The sequence below is a fragment of the Lagopus leucura genome, unplaced genomic scaffold (genome assembly GCF_019238085.1).
Source record: "Lagopus leucura isolate 7727_CA_CO unplaced genomic scaffold, USGS_WTPT01 Super-Scaffold_1, whole genome shotgun sequence".
In the NCBI taxonomy this organism is placed as follows: Eukaryota; Metazoa; Chordata; class Aves; order Galliformes; family Phasianidae; genus Lagopus; species Lagopus leucura.
Window position 1 is genome coordinate 1,044,403 of NW_024962250.1, and position 21,021 is coordinate 1,065,423.

At 37.6% G+C, this 21,021-nt stretch overlaps 2 protein-coding genes across 2 annotated transcripts in view; both read right to left on the reverse strand.

Moving 5' to 3' along the window:
* SHANK2 (SH3 and multiple ankyrin repeat domains 2) overlaps positions 1 to 21,021 on the reverse strand; it is a 344,135-nt gene that overhangs the window by 17,273 nt on the left and 305,841 nt on the right. The window contains exons 22-25 of the mRNA XM_042868615.1: positions 19,134 to 19,154; positions 2,799 to 2,858; positions 2,424 to 2,554; positions 979 to 1,090 (exon numbers count right to left, since the gene is read on the reverse strand). Of these exons, the coding sequence (XP_042724549.1) occupies positions 979 to 1,090; positions 2,424 to 2,554; positions 2,799 to 2,858; positions 19,134 to 19,154 (324 nt within the window). The remainder of the gene's footprint in view (positions 1 to 978; positions 1,091 to 2,423; positions 2,555 to 2,798; positions 2,859 to 19,133; positions 19,155 to 21,021) is intronic.
* On the reverse strand, positions 7,456 to 12,644 carry LOC122178445. The gene is made up of 2 exons (XM_042868614.1): positions 12,336 to 12,644; positions 7,456 to 8,427 (listed from the first exon to the last, which is right to left on the reverse strand). Exons 1-2 carry the CDS (start codon positions 12,412 to 12,414, stop codon positions 7,568 to 7,570), a joined length of 939 nt encoding a protein of 312 aa, XP_042724548.1. The 5' UTR covers positions 12,415 to 12,644; the 3' UTR covers positions 7,456 to 7,567.

Below are 21,021 nucleotides of genomic sequence, written 5' to 3' on the forward strand. Positions count from 1 at the left end.
AATAAGTATTTTTCTTGTTGAAAAGAGAACCAGAGACCAGATGCCAGAATTAAAAAGGATGCTACAGAATTTTAATTAAACTGATCATTCATGTGTAGGCAAATGTTTTGTTTATGTATCATCAAGGTAGCTGTAGAGAAGCACATTTTCTTCCACAATTATTGAGGAGGGAAGATGTTCTGAATGAAAAAAGAGCTTATGCCTGGCTCTAGCGATTTCCAAATGCATAAAATAATGCAACTTAGAAACCTAATGAATTTTTAAGATGCACTGAAACTTAGCAAAGGGACTGGGAAGATTCTACTGGGAAAAAATCATATGGGTTTATTTCAAAAGATGACATTACATTATTACAAATATGGCTTTTAACATAAATAAACTCGATAATAGGAGAATTTAGAAGGCCAATTTTACATCAGTGTAATGTGTTTTTAAATTGAGAAATATCACTACTACAAAACAAAACAAGTTCAAATTTTATTTGCTCTTTTTTTTTTTCCTATTTTGTTTAATCATTAATTGACACAATTCTTTGGAATGAAATGGAAGTGATGTTTATTCCCTTTGATCAATAGGGATTACTTTGTAAATGACTACACAGCATTACAACACTTCTGTCTCAACAGCAAAATAAAAATGAATAACATTTTGCCCTAGGTAATACTCTGCAATAATATTGGTGGGTTTTTTTTTCTTTTTTTTTTTTTTTTCTCACTATTGTTTTTGGACAAAGGAAATATTTTAAAGAAAGGAATTAAATCAGAATTCCATAACACTTGCCTACTGCTATTAAAGCTATATGTAGAAATTAAACAAAAACTTATTTTTCCAGGAACTTTTGTATAAAGAAAAAATAAAATCATTCACTGAAGTAAAGGTGTTAGAGAAATATGCTTTAAGAAAGAAAGTACAAAAAGAGGTGAATTACTAAAAGAGGTGAATAATGCACAAATGAACTATGCATGAGGAACATTTTACCTATAGATTTTTGTCTTCTCATTGTACCCCGAGGTATACCCAGAAAAGGACCTTGTGGACTCCCTGGTACAGTGGGCGTCATCACAGCAATACCCTGTCTCTCATACATAGACTATAAGAAAGCAAACAGAAGAACCCACAAGCATTAAAGAATGCAGAACTTTCTCCCACATGTAAGTAACTGTCCACTCACATCAACTAATCCACTACCTAACCCTCTTAGGAATTCTTATGGAGAACAGCAAATTTGCTGTTCTTCAAAGAAGGATGCAAAGAGAAGGAGAAGGCTGAGATTTACTTATATGTTAATAAAATGACAACAGCTGTAAGTAGATTTAGTTGAAATTATTTACAAGGCAATATGTTAAGTTTACAGCACATTCGGTGTGCTCCGAGAAAGGAAGCCTGAGCAATTGCATTTCATTTCACTCACTTCCAAAACATTGCCACACACTGCACAGGTACTACTGTTCACTTTCCACCAGGCCATACACTCTCTTCACTACTGAGCGACAGACCTACTCCCCGGGTCTTGCACAGATGGTGCCTTGCACAAGGTTACATAGAAAGACAGATTATCACCTAGGAACTGCAGAATGTCCCCTGAATCCCAATGCACTCAACTGCCCTTTAACATAGGTTATCACACAACTATCTGTTTTCTGTCATGAAACAGTCTCTATTTTCTTCCTTCCCAAGCTACTGAGAACACCAAAGTGCTTGTATCAGGGCTGGAGCTGTTTCAGAAGGATGGGCAATGGAAAAGTACATCTAAAATGCAAGAAGAACAATTATTTTTTCACACATAAGTTCTGTAAAAGTAAATTCTACAATTGAGGAATCCAATTGCTGAGTTCTGGAAATTAAATTTTTACTATCCACTATAGTACTAATGTCAATTCTTCCCCTACAAATCATCATATATTATTTCATCAAGATATTATATAGGCCGTTATGAACAATAAAAAAAAACGAACTTGTAGAAACCTTCACATTAGTGGAAATTGTGTGGCTGCACTAATTCTGGCACTGAAACTGCATTAACATACTTCAATTTTCAGTGACTTTTTTTTTTGTTTGGCCTTAGTTTTGTACTGACACTTTCAAGTTAGATTTTACTGTTATCTCACTGGCTGACATTAAGGACAGAGTAAGGTCACTTACTTCTGTTTCAGTAACACCAAGATAGCAATGTTGTTGAAATGACAATCTCAGAGTAGATATAAGAATACAACAACAAAAGTTTTTAGGAGCCCAGAGGCTCTTCTGTTAAATGAATTATTATCAGAAATATAGATCAAGGCTACAAGGTAATAAAATCAGCATGAGCACATAATGCATTTTTTAAAAATTCATTTCTATTGTGGTTTAAACTTTGTACACTAGCAAGTACCCTTTCCACACAGTTTCAGAAGCGAAAGCAGTACTTTGTAGCTACCACTCACATTCATATCTGTAGCTGAGGGAAAACATCTACTAGAAGGCCGCTGTTTAATAGTTGCCACTCTTGAATCCACAGTTGCAGTGTCTGCAATTCTTGATGGCTTGGAAACTGGTACTATTTCATCCACCTTATCTGTAATATAAAAGTATTCAGTAAAATAAATATCATTTGTCCAAAACCTGAAAAATTAAGTATTGCAAGGTCAAAGGAAGAGATTTACTTTTCAAAAAAAATGCAAAGAAAAAGGTTTTTTTTTTTTTTGGCATTTTAACAAGGCAATGCTTGAGCATCATAAGTCGTGCAAGCCGAGCACTTTTTATTGCTGCTACATAACATGCATGCTTTAGTTTTAAGCCTGCATGCATTTAATGTTTACTTAGTGTGACTCGAAAAACAATCCTCTTCTTCAAACCTTCAAAATGTGAAGGGACAATATCTATATAGAAATGGAAAGAAGACCTTTAGAAATAATGAATCTGTAAAGAACTGTTTCAAATAGAGATAAGCAGACTGTACTTAGTCATCAGAATTTCAGAGATATTTTGGACAATAACAAGTACTCCAGAAGTGCTCTTTTATGCCTATTTTCCTCAATTAATCATGTCTAACCTATATGATTTTGGATTATAAGATTAGTATTATAAGCAACTGCATCATTCTTTAAATGAAATTTGAATATTTGTTTTTTTAATTATTATTATTTTATTAACTTTGGGAACGTATTTAGCTGTGGTCAGAAACAGACCAAACAGTCAAAGTCCAAATCAGAATGACAACTTCAACATTTGGATTTGGGATTCTAATTTACTGATTCACATGGCATGACAATAAAATACAGGGAAAAATCTTTGATCGAGATCTTCTGAACTTAAGAGCATTTGCTTTAGCCCCAGTTCCAACTGTGGTCACAAACAAGATTCATCAGTGTTTATTACATTCCTTAGACTGAGGACCTCCAAGCACCAATCAACTAATTATAGCCTTACAGCTCCTTTATTGCTACTTCTACTACTACAAAACTAAGGCATGGAGAAATTAAATGAGTAGCCCAAGCCAGCAGAACAGTTTGATTTCTGAACCTGTACTAGAATCCAAAGTTAGACCATACCAACAAGTTTCCTTTCTACCCCTTTCAACATGTTTGCCTCCCTAAGAAAAAATGGACTGCACCATATTGATTATTCTGTACTTAATAATTATCTTAATTTAGTGTCTTTTCCTTTGAAGTCTCACCAGAGTAGAGATCAGTTATATTGGCTGTGATACTTATATAAATGGAATATCTTAGCCTGGCTACTAGGCTTTCACAACATGAGCAGGAGCACTGTTAATTTTCAGCAATTAGATCCACCTCCCAAATGTTCGATTTTTATTTCAGCAGAAAAGGGTATCTATTCCATTAGGTTATTACAGACTGAAAAAAAAAAGCAGGCTTTTGGCAGTCTACAGATGATGCTAGTCTGCAAAGCATCAGATTAAGGGATTTAAGCTTTACCTCTCACTGGAGAGCAGCATACTCAGGGCCCTGGATATGGGAATAAGGCAGGAGGAAAAAAGTTTTTGGTCCCTCTAAACAGTAGATCTGGCAGATGCAAGGATGACATTTCAAGCAGGAGAAGAAGAGAGGGAAGAACTTTTAGCCCTCTGGTTAGAAAGCAGGTTGTCCTAGGAGTGGTTATTTTAGTGTCACAGAGGGTCAGGGAGCAGGCAGGAACGGAAAGATTGAGGAGAATCAGAACACTGTTGAAAACTTTTTCACAAGTGTGATGTTGCTGTTTCTATTCAATTGAAGTTATCGTTTGACTTTTTTTTTTTTTTTTTCCATTGGTCTGCTTTATTTCTGAGTGTTTAAAATCATTTGGTGAAAGGAAGAAAAAAAAATCTTAAAACCATCACATGTATTCAAAAATAAAATAAACTTCAAGTCACATTTCATAAGATTTTGTAATACAAACTTTGACCTTCTGAAGGAAAAATATCTGCACTTCTGCTCAGCAAAAGGCATCATAAAGCAACAGTGTCACCATTAACATTTGACCTATACAACAAAAATATGGCTAGACCGTAAAACTGTACTTAGGGGATCTATCACCGAGAGCTTCAAGGGTGGAGAAATTTCACGTTAAGTCTTTCCCACCCTTTTTTATCATCCCAGAAGGCCTAAAAACTGGTCTTTGGGATAGAGAGAGAAGGAAGTTTGTGAAAATGAGGCATTAGGTACTCAAAATCTGTAAATAAGAAATATAAATATACCATGTAAGAACAAGGATCCCCTTTTATTTTAACAGACACATGTAACCATATACCCATTCAGACAACAAAAAGCTACAGGGAAAGAGTGATGAGGCTATGACAGACAATTGAAAAGCATGAAAATATTTGTTTGGGGATGAAACATACATACTCTCCAACTGCACTGATTTTGCTAGACAACACTATAAGTCAGATCTTAATTTAAGATCTGACCAAAATATCAGTTGGTACCAATTATTAATACCACCTACTACTTCCAGCTGGAATAACTTTATTCTGTGTGAGTTTATTGCAGGTTTCTTGCCTGTGGACATGTTCTTAGTCACTCTCACCCTATAACTGCTCCCATTCAAGTGGTTTTGGGTCTTTCCACATCTAGCTAAAGCAGTGAGCAATGGGAGAGATCAGGTGACAGCTTAAGCTGCTTTGCAAGGAACTCTTTAGGTGTTCCTCAGGCAGTTTTTCCAACAGCAGCACTACTGCATCTGCGCAGCAGATGTCTTTGATTTTCTCTGCTGTCTTTGATCCGAACGCAAAGGTAGAGCAGAGGGTGTGTTTTCAAAACTACAGTGGAATGCAATTTATTCTAAATGGCAGCAGCTACATGGCGGGTCCTGCAGAGTACGTCAAAATCTTACTTAGCATCTGACCACACTACTGCACCACACTTTTGAAGTGAAAATACTACGTAAAATAAAAACATTCTCACTGTATTATCAGACACACATTAATTAGGCCAAGAAAATTAATTGGCTGATTTGTATTCAGCTTTGTTCAAACTTATCCCAAAGAAATAAGATGTAAGCATATTGGGACAAACTTCCACTTGTCTTTGTCTTTAGCTTAGCTGTTCATATTCACAGTACCAGTGTGCAAACCACGTATGCACCAGAAACACGTGTTCAGAAGGCCGCACGTACTGGACTAATTTCTCAAAGCTCACTAATGGGCTTCTCTCCCACATCTCCTTCTTGTGATCTTAAATGTTCGACAGCATGCGCTTCTTGTATCAATGAGAGGGGAATCTTACAAGCTTGTATTGGAAATTCTCTGAGGATACATTTACAAACAGTTTTAACAAAAAGAAGTATAAAAAAGCCATGGAAGAGGTACAAAAATTTGCACCTCGTGTAAAGTGTGTCAGCAGTGTGACTGAAGAAGAACGCCTCCAATGGTAGTCTCAGAGGGAACGCAGCTGGATGTAGGTGGAAGGGAAGAAATATTCTCTACTGCAAAGAGCCTACACTGGAGGTTGGCCATGCCAGCTGCATTTCATCATTAAACCATTCATTTTACAATGTACAGCCACAAGCACGCACGCACACACACTTATAAGGGAGCAATCTGTGGCTGACTGGTAGAATAACAAAATGTTGTATGTGCTTTATTTTGATTAACTTCAGTCTCAGAGAAAGACGAGAAAGAAGAGGCTATGGCTCACTGGACAGAGAGCACCGTTCAGCTGTATTCACAGAAGAGGATTTTTAGGCCTACAGTTATTTTCTAGTATTTGCCAAAGGAGGAATTCATCACTGCTTCGCCATATAAACTCCTCTGAATCTTTACAAAATGTTACAAAGATATGTGGAGAGTCAAACACAGGAGCCATGCTACACCTGTGATCATTAGTTACCACGCTCAAGGGACTCCTGGTAACAGCATCCTTCCAGAGAACTGTCAGGGATACCACATGGATAAGCCAGTCTGATGCCTCTGCATGCATATAGCAATTTGAGTGCCACTATATTAAATTCCCCCGAGAGAGGCAGCACCAACAGATATAAAATAATTTATTGCAAAGTGCATTTCCATCTGCCCTGTGGGTTACCAATTGCACCCATTTTCTACTCAGGGTGCCAGCCCTCAGGAAATTAGATGGCCTAAAGGCACAGAAAGTAGTTGTATTTTATCAGCACGTAGGTCATTTCTGATGAAAAACTCTTAATCACAGACATAGTAGCACAATACCCAACAGCATGTCATGACATTTACATTCTCAAGAGGTCTGGCTGCTAGGCAAGTTTTTTTTCTTTTTCTTTTTTTCTTTTCATTTTCTTAAATAATTAATATCTGTGATAATTACAGGGGACAGTCTCCTCCCAGTAGATTTGGTGAAGGAGATGGCTCTTATCCCCAAGAACACATTGCTTTGTGACTCCTGTTTCAAATCCCAGACTCTCTCAGAGGAAAAATAATGCTGCCCATCCAACCACCAGATCCATCGTAAAAGGAACTTTGAAAATGAGAGTCAGGTACCTAGATAGATCTGGTGGCATATTACTGTACAAGCCCCAAAAGATAAATATGAGGTATGATCCTGGCAACATTACTTCTAATAAGACATAGCCAAGACACGTGGATTAGCTCCACCGAGGGTCTTAGAAAGTGAGCTTGTCAGACCCACAGAGGATAAGAATGATCATGATCCAGTACAGGCTAACCCCAACACCTCAGGCTGGCATGCCAGAAACACCAGGCAAAGACTGATCGAACACAGTTTTGGAGGCGAGTATTGCCAAGACCTGTATACTTACCACCAACTCCAGAATGCTTGCTCAGAGGGGATGGGATAATGGAGAAAGAAAACTCAAAAAACAGCTGCCTCAAGAAATGACTTGTATTTGTAAGAAAAGCAATGAATGCCTGGCACAGAGTAAAAAAATGCTTGTATGAAGTTAAAGTGAAAGAACAGAGGCAAATGTTCTTCAAATACCAGCAGCACACATTGTTAACAGTGCAAATATAAACTACAAAATGTTAGACTAATCTAGTCAGCCAGAATACAATGTTAGCCAATGTAGGAAATGGTTGAAATCTGCCACTGATGGCCTTATGGCTAAGAATTAAAAGGACAGGCACATTAAAAAAAACCCTAAAAATCCTACGGTGTGGTTATTTTTTCTTCCCTCCCCCTTTTGCCTGGCGTGTAGGCATGGGCAACGAGGCCCTCTCGGTTATGGCTCTCTGCAGCCGGCCACTGCGACAAGGCAGCGTGGCCTGCGGCGGTTCTCGAGAGTCGCTCGTCCCTTCGGCCCCTGGTAAGCACACAGTGGAGGCTGCCACTGCGTCCTCACCAGTCCATGTCGAGGCACAGGTTAACTCGACATGGGGGGTGGCTCTTTGGGAGATGCGTGTTTCAAGGACCTGCGTCCGTGGCTGCTTGAGAAAAGCTAAAATCTCTGACAGGTAGTTATGGATGGCTCTTGTGGAGGTAGCCACAATGCCCAGCTGCAGCTCCATGCGGCCCATGGACTGTGACATGAGACCCATGGACTGTGCATGCTCCCTCTTGATATTTTCCAGCAGCTGCACAATCCTACTGTTGGTTTCCATCAACAGCTTCTCTCCCTCTGTTAGCTGGGGCTGCCCTCTCCAACCCCGATCCCTAGGGACAGGCTCAACACCGCGGTGCTCTTCATTCATCTCATCATTGCCCTCCTCCTCAGGAGAGTCACTTTCAAACTGAGGAGTCCTACTGAGTGACTGATCCCCGGGAGACTGTATGTCCATGGTACACTCCGGAGTCCGCGCTGGCGTTTGAAATCCCTCAAAATCCTCCCCAACGTTGCTGTGCGTTTCAGACGAGGACAACGGCCACTGCCAGCTCTCTGTGGTCCTGGCCGGCGAGTCTTCGTCAGAGGCAGGCACCGAGGATTCCTGTTCTTCAGCCGGCGTGGACGGCGAGCTCCCTCGGAGACGGCCAGCTTGCCCCGAGGATCCAGGAACCTCCCCATCTTGTTCCCCAGTGACATCTGGCAATCAAATAGAGGAGCAACAACCACTGTATCTGAGGCCAGGCAGATGGAGGTATCTACATGCATTGGACAACACATAGAAAGAAGCCAGTTGGGAAGCCAGAGTGTATGTGTTTGGGCAAACGGAAGGGCGGGCTAAAGTTTAATGACTGCATTGGGCACGTGGCAGTTGACATTATTAACTGCTCTTCGTATAAATGCACACTGTCCTGTACCCACAACACACACAGCCATGCTGCATCCCAAGGCAGGAGCTACCAATTCACCTCATTGTGACTGTGACAGGAAATGTCAGTGAACCTATCAAAAGCTCACCTATGCACTGCAGTGGTATCAGTCAGACATCCCTGGGATGAGCTCAGGGCCAAGTGTCCAAGTGAGCTTCCTGTGGTGTCAGACGTGCTCCACCACTGGTTGAGGGCAGCCCTTTGTTGTTCTGAAGCACTGCTGGCTATCTTCACTTTTGTCCGACGTCTCACGTCACCCCCACCCCTAAGTGCATTCTCTCTTAAATCACTGCTGCGAGAGGTGGTGGCTGTCCACAGCATTCATCCTGTGAGCAATGCCCTCCCCCACATCTGCTGGATTTTCTTGTTCTTTTCTCCAAAGAGTAAGTAATGGTATCTGAGGGCATTGCTCTCCAGGATCTTATTGTCTTCTGAAAATAAGTAAGCTCTGCCCTTCCCTGTCTACTTCTCCCCTTGCCTGAGGGCATATGGTGGAAATCAGGGTGCAAGTGATTCCCCACGGCAGTGTTATGCCTACTCTCTTATCATCCCAGTCTTGAAAAATGTCATTCTGTAAGGATTCATTTCTGCTCTTTGAAATACTTTATATGCTGCTCTTTGGACCTCAGTATGAAGCTGCGAGCTTACATCTGGAAGGTATTGCTGAGGTCAAGTTAAAATAATACTTCTGGTTCTGTTTATGAGTCAGGGTATGTTTTTGTTTGTTTTGTTGTGCTTTTTTTCTTGTTCTTACGGGTTTTTGTTGTTGTTGTTTTATATAGTTTTAAAATGAAAGCTCCGTCTGATAGACCCAAGGATCCCTTCTCCTCTATATCAGTCCCTGCCTACCCTAACTCTAATGTGGCAATCTTAATTTCTGTGCTCAAGTGCCTTCAATATTATACTGCTCTAAAAGGGATTCTGTGCCGCATAATGAAATTATGATCTTTTAATGCTAAAGTCACAGATGTTATTTATGCATTTAACTTTTTCATTACTTCAAAGTATTCACATTCAAAGTATTCACACTATGTCTCTATCTAGTTTACTGTCCAGTTGCATGTTTTATGGAGAGTGAGGATGAGATTGTATTTATAAAAAGGCATGATTTCCTTATGAAAATGGATTTTAGGGACAAACTGTCATGCAATCATTGGCTCTTCTACTCCAAAGAGATTTGAAAGGGACTATATCAACGTATCTGCAATATCTGCTTCTTCCTTCGCAGTTCTTTTCCCCCTTTGCCTTACTAATACAGCCATAGCTGCAATTCCTCATTAACAAATCTCTCTTAACAACTACACTGTAAGACTATGAAGTTATTTCTCAGCATTTTCTTATTTGAGCACACATGTAATAAAGAAAGAAAAGAAAAGAAAAAAAATCAAACCAGGGGATCTATTTTTACCACACATAGCAAACACACATTTCAGTTAAATTCTATGGAATTGGAGAAAGAAAATGAGTTATATATATTCATTCTGGTAGATACAGTGGTCATACAAAATGTCCTTGAATTTTTTTTAGATATATCATCAGAAAATTCCCCGTATTTGAAAACTCCATTTTCCTGACATGATCTAAACAGAGCCCACCTAGCAACTGGTAAGTAATAGAACTAAACTAAACTAAAAGTCAAAAATTGAAACAAAAGAAAAAACTCAAAAATCCACATTAATTTATGAGTATTTCTGTAAATAGTTTCACTGAGGAAAGATTGTTCAGATTTAGGGGGACAGTAACACTTTTGTTATTTGTGCATGTTTACACATTTGCCAGAGGCTTGTGAAGAAAAGTTTACCTGAAAAAAGTATAATACTCTTTTGCAAAGTCCCTAATTCTCTATGAAAGAGTACCATTTGCCAATCCTCCTAATTGATACTCTCAGCCTTCAGGGCTAAAGAAAAAGCATCTGGCAACGGTGACCAATAACACAAATGACAAAGAGTTCAAGCAAACAGTCTGTTAGAACCCATGGGAGAAAGTTAACTGTGGAAACTATTGGCGAATACTTATGAATAATGAATACATTCACAGGTTTTAGCATAGGCTTGTTAACTTGACTAGCAAGAAATATTCATTAACTGTTATTATACATCACAAAGTACAATTCTAGTCACTTTGTTTTCTGGAAGCTTTGTGAAGCATTGTCATGGGCAGAGGAGAAACCAAGGGCGTGTTACAGGCATGGTCTGACACAAACTATGTTCACTGCCGAGCAACAATGGAAATCTGCCTCAAGATCAATGGCTGACACCATAGTGATGAATGTGTCAGTCTCTGCCCAATAAATCCATTTCCTGATGATCAAAAATCACCTCACATTCTTGTTAAGGTGATGGCACCAGTTGCTATGTCAGTGCTGTGGAAAAGTTGTGCCAGTTACATTCAGTAGGGCACTGGAAAACTTTGTTTTTTCTGTAAACGGTCCTTATCCAATGAAGAAGCTCTCTGTTTTAAACAGCAGGATTAAAGCTGGCTGAAACCATTACCTCAACCAATTGCCTTTACCTCACTCCCTTAGCAAAGTGGGTCTTAAAAAGTAAAATAATAAGGAGAGAGCATTAAGACAGCCAAGTCAAAATTGACTGTGTATTCTCCAATGTATTGACATGGTTGACCTTGCTTGGCTGTTAATTGGCTTTAAAAATTATCTCTCCTTAAAAATCAAACTTAAAAAACAGTGGGTACAAAGAAGCACAACTAGCTTCTTCAGCAAATTCCATTACATTCCAATCCTACCTACAGAATCTTGCTCACAGCGACACATAAAACTTTCAGACAAAATACATGAGTTTTGCCTTTTTATATTTATGCCTAGTAATTAGTCAAAAAACTAATAGTCTTTACAGTTGTGACTTTTTTTATGTTTCTAATTTAATGTTCCTTGCTCTGTTAGGGCATGATTTCCAGTTGGGTCCTTAAATGATCAAGTAAGGGAACCAGAAAGGAGCATGCATATGAAGTAAAAGAAATGCAAAGATCTCAAAGTCAGTGACCCATCACACTTCAGCTTCATTGCTTGATCACTGTACAATATAGATATTTCCAAAAGTAACATGGGAATTCAATGCTTCTGAAGGCTTTTTTCTCCTTTACCTCACCGATTTTGTCATATTTAATCTGTTTTTAAAGTGGTTCCTGTAAGAGTTACTAGGGAACCAACATCGAAGTCCTAACTATCTTCCTTTCTTTCCTGCTGTCAGACAAGTCTTCTGTTTCTGCAGCACAGCTGGCTGCCTGTAAGGGTGTTTGCACTGGGCAGATACTGAGCTTGGTCTGATGTGGCTTAACAGTGGTGCAATTGCTGCTGGTGGCCACAGGAGAGCTGCTCTGAACATGGTGGCTAGGATTATGGAGCCTCTGGGTGCATGAATACATTCACCATTTTGAAGCATGGCTACACCATGTTGTCTCCTTGAGACACAGGATTCAGTACCATTCTTTCCTAATGACAGTCTTTCAAGTTATTAGACATATATAGAATTGTAGAGGTTATCTGGTTGAGATACATAGAGAATTGAACAACTGATTCAACTGTAGGGATAGAAGACCAAGACAGAGGCCAAGAACAGAGCAGGGCTTTGGATATAGACAAGCTTCAGAGACATCAGAGATATTTCTTTAACTTTTGTTCACTGAAGAACATTTGCGACTTATGCCTGTGTTGTGCCTTACCTGCCACTTGGACTGGCAGTTGATCCCTCCCCTGAGATGTGCTGTTCTTTAAGAATCCCTCCTTTTGAAATCCCACCATTTCTGTTTCACCTCTGCTACTGGACCGTTGCCTTTTCCATTTACATCTCCTTTTCAGATTCCCCACCAGTGGAGCTGGACGTGAGGGGTGGGGTACCGTCTTCCTGCTGACAGGTAGGTGGAGATGTTCCTTGGCCACAAGTGGGCCAGGAGCTCAACAACAGCGGTACCACAGTTGGGAAGCTTCCTGGGACCTGCCTCTGCTGCTCTGGACCTGGGCCTCTGCCTGTATCTGCATCATGCTTCCTGGGGTGGGTGCATTTTTCAAACTGCTTAGGTACCAAGGTGATAGATGCCTTGTAAATACCTAAGATAGATATAGACAGAAACTGTACCAGGCACAATCTGTTATGCAAAACTTAATACAATGCCAGTTGCACCTATGTGATGTAGTATCACCCACCTTTTCTAGCATCTGCAGTCAACCACAGTCAAATATTTGGCACATGAATTTTTCCTTTTGAAAAGTGATGGAAACACAGGACATTCATTCTTCCTTGGTGTCAACCGATCTAGAAACTTAGGCTGTAATGTTAGGTACTGCGTATGCACATACTTTGTTTCCACTGCCTTCCCTGAATGTGAGTGTGCAAGTTGAGTTTAATTTCTTTCATTAACCAGTACAGTTTGTGTTTCTTTGTCAATTATCTGTGAAAATCAGACACTAAAACTAAAGGAGTAGTCTTATGTGTGAATATTAAAAATGCATTTTATCATTTTTTATAATTATTATCTCTTTCTTTTAAGGTTTAACTACCAGCAATTTGTTTTTAGCATAAAGACCAGAAGCTGATATGTGTTAAATTACAAGTTCGCATGCACAGAAAGAACATCTAAAACAAGTAGGTGCTCTCATATCCATTGCATTCCTTTCAGATTTTTGTAACTTCCCATTCAGAGGCAAATGACTTTGCCTTTCTTAGTTTGTTGAAGAATGATAAATACTTGATAAATATTTCAGGAGGAATGCCTCTGTGTTGGGAGGAACTGTGTAAAGGAAATTTGGGCAAACATACAGGAATCTAGACAGTGCTTTCAAAGAAGCAGATGAACAAAATTCTGGAACAGCTGTCCAATACCAATGGGGGTGCAGCATCAAGATAAGAATCTACTAATTTCAAAAGCAAGCTTGATTGGACTACAGAAGCTCATGTGATCATGTTGCTTGTCATAGAAGCAACTGTATGTGATGAATAAATCTGTAGTGTCTGCAGAAAAACAGATTACGTATTTGGAAATGGTTAAAAAGGAATCACTGTTGCATTAGCTATGCCCACTGAGAACTAATTTTTTTTTCCTAGTTATTTGAATGTGAACAGAAAAAAAAATCAAAGACTAAAAGTAGATAAGGTATAACTAGATCCCCAACATATCACCAAGAATTAAGAGGCCAACCATAGATAATTGTTTCAATGGAAGAGTATTCAAGGTCAAGATTTAAACCCAAACTTGTTTATGATCAAATTTGGAGGAAACAAGTTGAGCCTATGTCACCTAAGCGTTATTAAAAAAAAAAATACATACAAACTAAATGATCTGAGTTTCCAGATAGAACATCAGACTAATACTCAGGAACCTGTCACCATGAGCACATTTCAATCTGGAATGAAGTTGATCCAGCCCTGATCCAAACAAACAATTTACAGGACTGTGCTCAACTCACAGCATCAAAATCACATGTTTTTCATATTGCAAGTAACAGGAAGAGAATATTACTTTAGAAGTTAGCATGAGGAAATAACAGTAGTGCTTCGCAATACAGTCAAAAACACAAGCCATTTGAAACATTTCCCTTCTACTAAAACTGAGTAAAAACACAATTATGCTGTCTGAGATACCGTAAACTCTCCAATGTACAAAAAAATTCAAAAATGATGGGAAAATAATGTAAAATAAATCAGTAAAACATAAAAACTCTTAGTAAAATTAATCATTGAGTATCTACAAACATAGTAACATGACTTAGAAAAATTATTTGTATGTATTCACATTAGAAACTATCAAAACTTTCTTGAAAGAAAGTCTTATTTGTGTTTCTAGGCCCGAAGATAATTTCACATTACTACATATAAGTCATACTTATGTATCATAGTCACAAAATCAAAAGTAATTTTAGGAAGGCAGATGACTGTTCAAATTCTTTCTAGATACAATTTTCAAGTACCAGCTCTTCAACAGTATGTTCAACTGATAAAATTATTTTACAGGCATTCAAAATGCACCTGCAATCCTTCAGCCTTACAATTCAGCCTACCTTGAAAGAGGAATGGTCATTGTCTAACAGTGGTTTCTGTTTAAGAACAAAAACAAAGCAGAGAATATAGTCAATACCCACTCCTACCCTGCAAGCCAGGTGGAATTTACATGGCAATTTGATATTTCTGTTTAAGAGACAGCATTTGAAAATTTGGCCTAGTCAGAAAAGAAACATAATCAACCAAAAGATACTAAAAAGAAAGGTGGAGGAACCAAGACACTTGCAGCCTTCTCCATTCTTACACTTACTCTCACACTTCCACACCGAAGGGAAAAAACAAGCAAACTATGACAAATTATCTAAAAACATTTATTTTTGATTATATTAGGAATTAGTTAACATGGGTATATGAACATTTGAAGAAAAATTGCAGCAAAAGGAATTTTGAGATGAGGGAGGTAAGTCCTTCATCTCCATGGCTCCTGAAAAAGAGAGAGAACACATTAAAAGTGTTGAAAATTTTTCTATTGTCCTAACTGTACCTCGTTGGGAAATACATGCAACTCTTACTGTTCTTCATACACTCATGATTTTGAGCATGTTGTTAAATATTCAGTTGATAGTATCTGAGCATAACAAGTGACACTCACATATGTCAATGTATTTCATTCATCTGGCTCCAAATGCTACAAAACCCATATTTTCTTTAACACTTACAATTCTTTTTCCAACTTCTTTTATACCATTTTCCTGTTGGTTGATGCAGAAAGGTTTTGAAAACCTTTTCAATTACTGTCCTGTAGCAAAGAAAACTGAGCATTAGGGACAGGTACTACACACACTAGAGAGCAATCTGATAAATTCAAAATAGTACTAGTGCAAATGAGAACACCTGCACAGTGACTCATCTGACCTCCCTGTTCAGGGATTCCCAGTTTTTTCAAAATGTCATTTAGAGCTTCCCACCTCAAGCAATATGAAACCTTGTTTGAAGAAGTGTTCGGAACTGTTAGGTACCTGTTATTTTAATATTCAGTATCAAATGCTGCTAAAAAACAGCACATCTGCTAGGTTTCAATTACTTTTTTCTCAGTGGAAAACCTAGCATTTTTCTCCTCAAAATGTGCTATCTTTCAATATTTATCTCTTACAAAGTGTTTTAAAAGCAGGTATACTGTAGGTATGATCCAAATCCTGTATCTTCTTGCACCTCTGTGGACTCCACATGGGATAGACTACAAGTCATAAAACCTGTAACCTCCCTCTATCAACACAAAGATGGACTCACATTATGTCACATACAGCCAAATTCCACCCAGCCTCACTGCTTAATGCTTGTGAAAATGACAACCTTATGACAACCTTCATCTTATTATTACTAGCTCATTAGAATTTCAAATAGGTAACGCAAATCAATTACTTACAAAGACGCTGTTCAGGAATTCTTCATGAAGTCTGATGTCTTTTGATCTCATCTTCTAAAATACAGTGTCTGGTGAAGATCAGAAAACTTTCTTCCTACACAGAAGTGCTGCAGATACCGGAAACTATCAAAGAAGTTGACGTGAGGGCTTTAAGACTTGTTTTGATGATTATTCCATTGTTTCCTGCAGATAAATCTCCATCATCAACTCCAGCATATTGAAATTAGAAAATGACTTTTGAACTCAGATGTCTTTTGTGAGCGGTTTCTTCGAACATAACATAACATAACAGTTTAAGTTAATCCACTGTTTGGCATTCATTTATATATATTTGCTCTGCAATTTCATTGTTTCAGATGCCATTAGAATGTGCCACCTTTGAAACAATGGACAACAAGAATGAGATGAAGTGTGAATGCTTATTGCAGACAGAGCTAATAATATTTCTTTTGAATGCCATCAACTGATATTTTTCCATTCAAATGCAGTTAAGACTTGATGCCAGATAACAATAGTCTATGTTGATGATATCACAGTTATTTTTTATCTGAGAGGCAGCACTAGCATCTAAACTGCTCAAAGGAGGAAAACCCTACTATTTGATCCTTTAGCCCACACCAAAACCCAAAGATCAGCATTATCAGCATACAAAGGATTATGATTAATATTTGATTATGTATCAAATATATTAAAAAATAAATAAAAAATTACAGCTTGTAACTGGCGCTCTCATCAGTCAAAGTAGGTTTTTTTTGATACAGAAGAGTTTTTTTTTATTTGTTATTGTATTTCACTAAGAAAATGTAGCCTGCAGTGTCTTCATTTTCTACTTTCTCTTAAATTCTTGAAATGTCTCCCAAGGATTTTCATATTAGCTTTTCATTTAAGAACTGTCTACTTAAGCTTTCACTGAAAATCCCAAATTACTCACTAAATCAAATCCACTTCTTGGCAGTAAAAAGCTCAGCAGTATAAAACTTTTGAATCATACATCTATATGTTTACAGTATGTACTTGTTAAGAATCATATCATTTTAAAATTCACAAGTAGTTATTAGCAAGTACATCAAAATAAAAACTGAAGATAGAGTCCTTCAAAAACAGGCTTTTCACAAGCCACATAAAATTTTTATGAAGTCAATTTTATTATCTTAAAATATTTTGAAAATTTAATGAAATCTATTTCTTGCAGTGATATAAGAATTACGATCAAAACAAATGCATAGGGAGCTTAATAACATTTCTATTATTTTCAAATCTTCAAATCATTTCTAGTATTTTCAAATCTTAATTCTAATTTGCACAAATATTTTGGATATTCTTCAGCATGAATGGGCTAACCACATATTATCTAGAATTATATTGTAAGTACTGCATCAAAAAAGGCTCCTGCTACAACTGTTAATCTGTCGTTGAAAACTTATGAGTCACATAAGAAAAAAATAATGCCTCTTTTCCCTCTCCGGCATCTCATAAAATCCAGAGACTAATTTTACTATTAAAAACACAGCCCCTTCAAAACCACAATCTGAAACCGGGTGTTACTTCTCTGAGTCAGGCAGCTGCTGTAAGCAGAAAGCCAGTGGCACACACTGAGCATTCCTTAACTTTTAGTAATCTGTGCTATGAAACTGCAGTAAAATGGTAATATTACCCATGATGTATTGCTCTAAATTTTTTGCGACCTTAAGATTTTATTACCTTTCTCTTTAGTCACAAACAACATATAGTTGATACTCAATATAAAAATGCCACCTATGCTCTTCTGTTTTCCCAGCCTCCCATTGAACCAGAAGCCTCATCCAAACATAACAAAAAAAACAGTCAAACAGAATCCCAAAAGCCACTAGTTCTGTCTCAATGTCTCCCTCACCTATGACCCAGAAAACTGCATTTTGCTTTACAGATAGCTACTATAATAATGTAAAGACCTTTATAAGCTGCCAAAACATACCAGTAGCAATGGGGTTTATTTGGCACATGTTCTGAATCAAGAATGGAAAATACCACTAGCTGTATTTCTGTTAGTGACCTGAAAGGAGGTCAGGAAGGAAGAGAAAAATAAGTAGAAGAAAATAAATAACCTGATTTTGTTTAATATTAAAAAGCAAAAGCTTCACTGCTGAGATGCACTGCCTACAACATAGCTTTCCTTTCAGGGATGCTAAGCTTTGTCAAAGAGCAGCACACAGACTGTTTTACCAGCTACCACCTAGGGGCCCAGAGAGGTTTAAGGCTCTTCCTTGGGCTAGACATCATGAAAACGTGTGAATGGCACAGTCCCTGCTCCTAGGAGCTCACAGTCTAAGAAAGCAAATGACATACAGGAGTATGGAAAAGTAAAACTAAACACAAACAAAGTTGTATACATATATATGCAGTTACATTTATAAAAACTATTAAAATATTATCACTATGTCATCTACCTGTTCCTCTGCCTAGCCATTATTACTGAGATGATTGCTTAATAGGGATCACAGGGGAAGCGGGTCTTAAGGAGAGATTTCAGGGAAAAGGTAGTGGCCTTATGAATCAGTTCGGGGTCGGCACTCCATGCATACGGGACAGTGTGGAAGATGTTATATAAAAACTTAAAATTGTGCAGAGCAGCATTTGTCCAGGTCAAAAGTTCAAGTGTTGTGTGCAAGATCCCTACTTCCTGAGATAGAGACAGTGTGGTTACGTGAGTAACATTTGGCCATCAAAAAGACAAATGAAATCACTAACGTAGGACTACACTGAGGATGTGTTACTGGCCATGTACTCTGAGTGGCTGCCAGTTAGCACAGTAACTGTGAGGAGATGAAATGGAAGGGTTTGGAAAAGAGTTGGATAGAAAGAAGGAAAGAAAGGCAAAATGAAGGAAAGGAGACAAAAGGAAGGAATGTGGGGAATATTTTCAAATGTAGTCTTCTGCTTTACTTCTTAGTATGTTTGCAATTTGTTAACTAAGTAACTAAAAAACATATACAATAACTAATGTACGTTTGACACCATAAAATAAACTGGACCATATGCCAACATTTACAATATGTTATTATCCTCCACTATGGAAAGGTGAGAAACAGGTTAAACAAGAGACAAAATGCTTCCCCTTACCCTTCTTCTTCCGTACTGAAGCTTGGAAACAGAAAGGGAATGAACTGTGAATCAATTCTGAAGATAATTTTATATGCTAAATCCTTGTCTGTTACTCTGAGCATAAACATTTTTCTTCCATTTAAGACGTCAGCCTCTCTCTGCTAACCTATACTATGCATGTATCTATGAAACCACCCTAGATAAACAGCTTGGCAAAAGCCCAGTTTATCAGGGTTTAGATTTGAGCTATAAGAAGTTGCTCCCCAGCATATGGCAGGGATAAATGCACAACTTTTCTCTAAATTGTTTTTAAGAAGTAGTAACTGGGGCAAATTATTGATACCAAAGCTTTAAAATTATAATAATAGGGCATTTTAACGCCTTTTCAGATTGAAACGGAAAGGAATCACTATCACATGTTCTCTGCCATCATTTGGATTAACTCAACTGAAAGAGAACAACTGAGATGGTCTGCTAAGTGTTATGGGGAACAGGGTAGCTCAAAACATGTCAGCAACACTGTAAGTTCAAAGCCAGGCAAAGGATATGACTGTGAAGACTGCAAGGTAAATAAATTAAAAAAATAATAATTAAAAAAAATCAGGTCATTTAGCCTAGCTAGGAAAACTGAAGAAAGAAATATATACTCTAAGGGAAAACAAAATGGGAATTTCTGTTTTCCTTCTTCTTATACTACATAACAAGGGACATTCAATAAAATTAAAGGCATCACATTCAAAACCAATAAAAAAGAACGTTTGTACACAGCACATAATCAGCCTGTGGAATTCTTCGCCACAAGACATTATTGAGACCATGAGCTTCTTCAGTTCAGAAAAAAGATTACACATATATTGATGAGAACATCCACAGTGTTCATCTGTTCATATTTTCTATTTAGTTTTTGTATATATGTATATTATGAAAAAAATGTTCATTACATTGTTTAATAGTCATAAAAATGTGGGTGTTCTCATAGATCATACAGATGTCCAATATATACACATATACATATAAAGCTATGTAAATTATATATATACACACATACAATTTATGTTATACATCAGAAGACAATTTTTAATCAATGAGTGAAAATGTTTTCTTCTTGGTAATCCGTTTGATTTTTGTGCAATTCAAGAATTCTTTTTCTTTCTGCTAACAGTCCTTTTACAGGACAAATATCAAAATAGGTAGACCACAGATGTTGCTATTTATAACAGAAGTCATAGTCATAGTTTGCTAAGGTGGTAAATGTTTAGAGAATCATTTGGAACTGGTATTTACAGGCTTTTGGAAGAAAATAATCTGTTATGCTCCAGTATTACTACAGCTTTATTAGGGGACATACATTTCTGGAGCATGCTTCAGAAATAATCTTCAGAATAGTAAAGTCTTGCCATGGTAATATTTGCCCATCTAAATGATGATATAGATGGGAAATTCACTTAAAGACTCATATCCCATGGCTGCTAATCACAAGAGATGCAGTGGTTTCTACAAGCCAAAGAGAACACGGCAGGCCAAGTACTATACTCTGAATTAGGGGACAAATAAGCTAAAATATAATGCTTTTCATTACAAGAGTGATGTTACTGTTAAGATGTGATTTTCCTCCAGAAAAGAGTGCTGCTTCTCTCTGTTTTAGTAACTGTACCTACTATGTAAGACTGAAAAGTAAGAGAAATACAAAAATACTCTCAGTCTGAGAGTGATTTGGAGAAGGGAAAAAGGAAGGGGGAAAAAGCGATACCTAAATACTTCTGTCTCCTCGGGAAAGCTTATTGATAAGTCAGCAAAGTTACATAGCACTCCATGCAAGGAAAACAAATCAAAATACCTCAAACATTGGCTCCAAAAAAATTGGCTCCAAAAATAATATTCTACATTTGAATTCTGGAAGAAATAT

Excerpts from the sequence above, each read along its gene's own strand:
- LOC122178445 (XM_042868614.1), bottom strand. The coding sequence starts at position 12,414 with ATGGTGGGATTTCAAAAGGAGGGATTCTTAAAGAACAGCACATCTCAG. Across the intron at positions 8,428-12,335 it reads ACTGCCAGTCCAAGTGGCAG|ATGTCACTGGGGAACAAGAT; the intron begins GTAAGGCACAAC and ends TTTGATTGCCAG.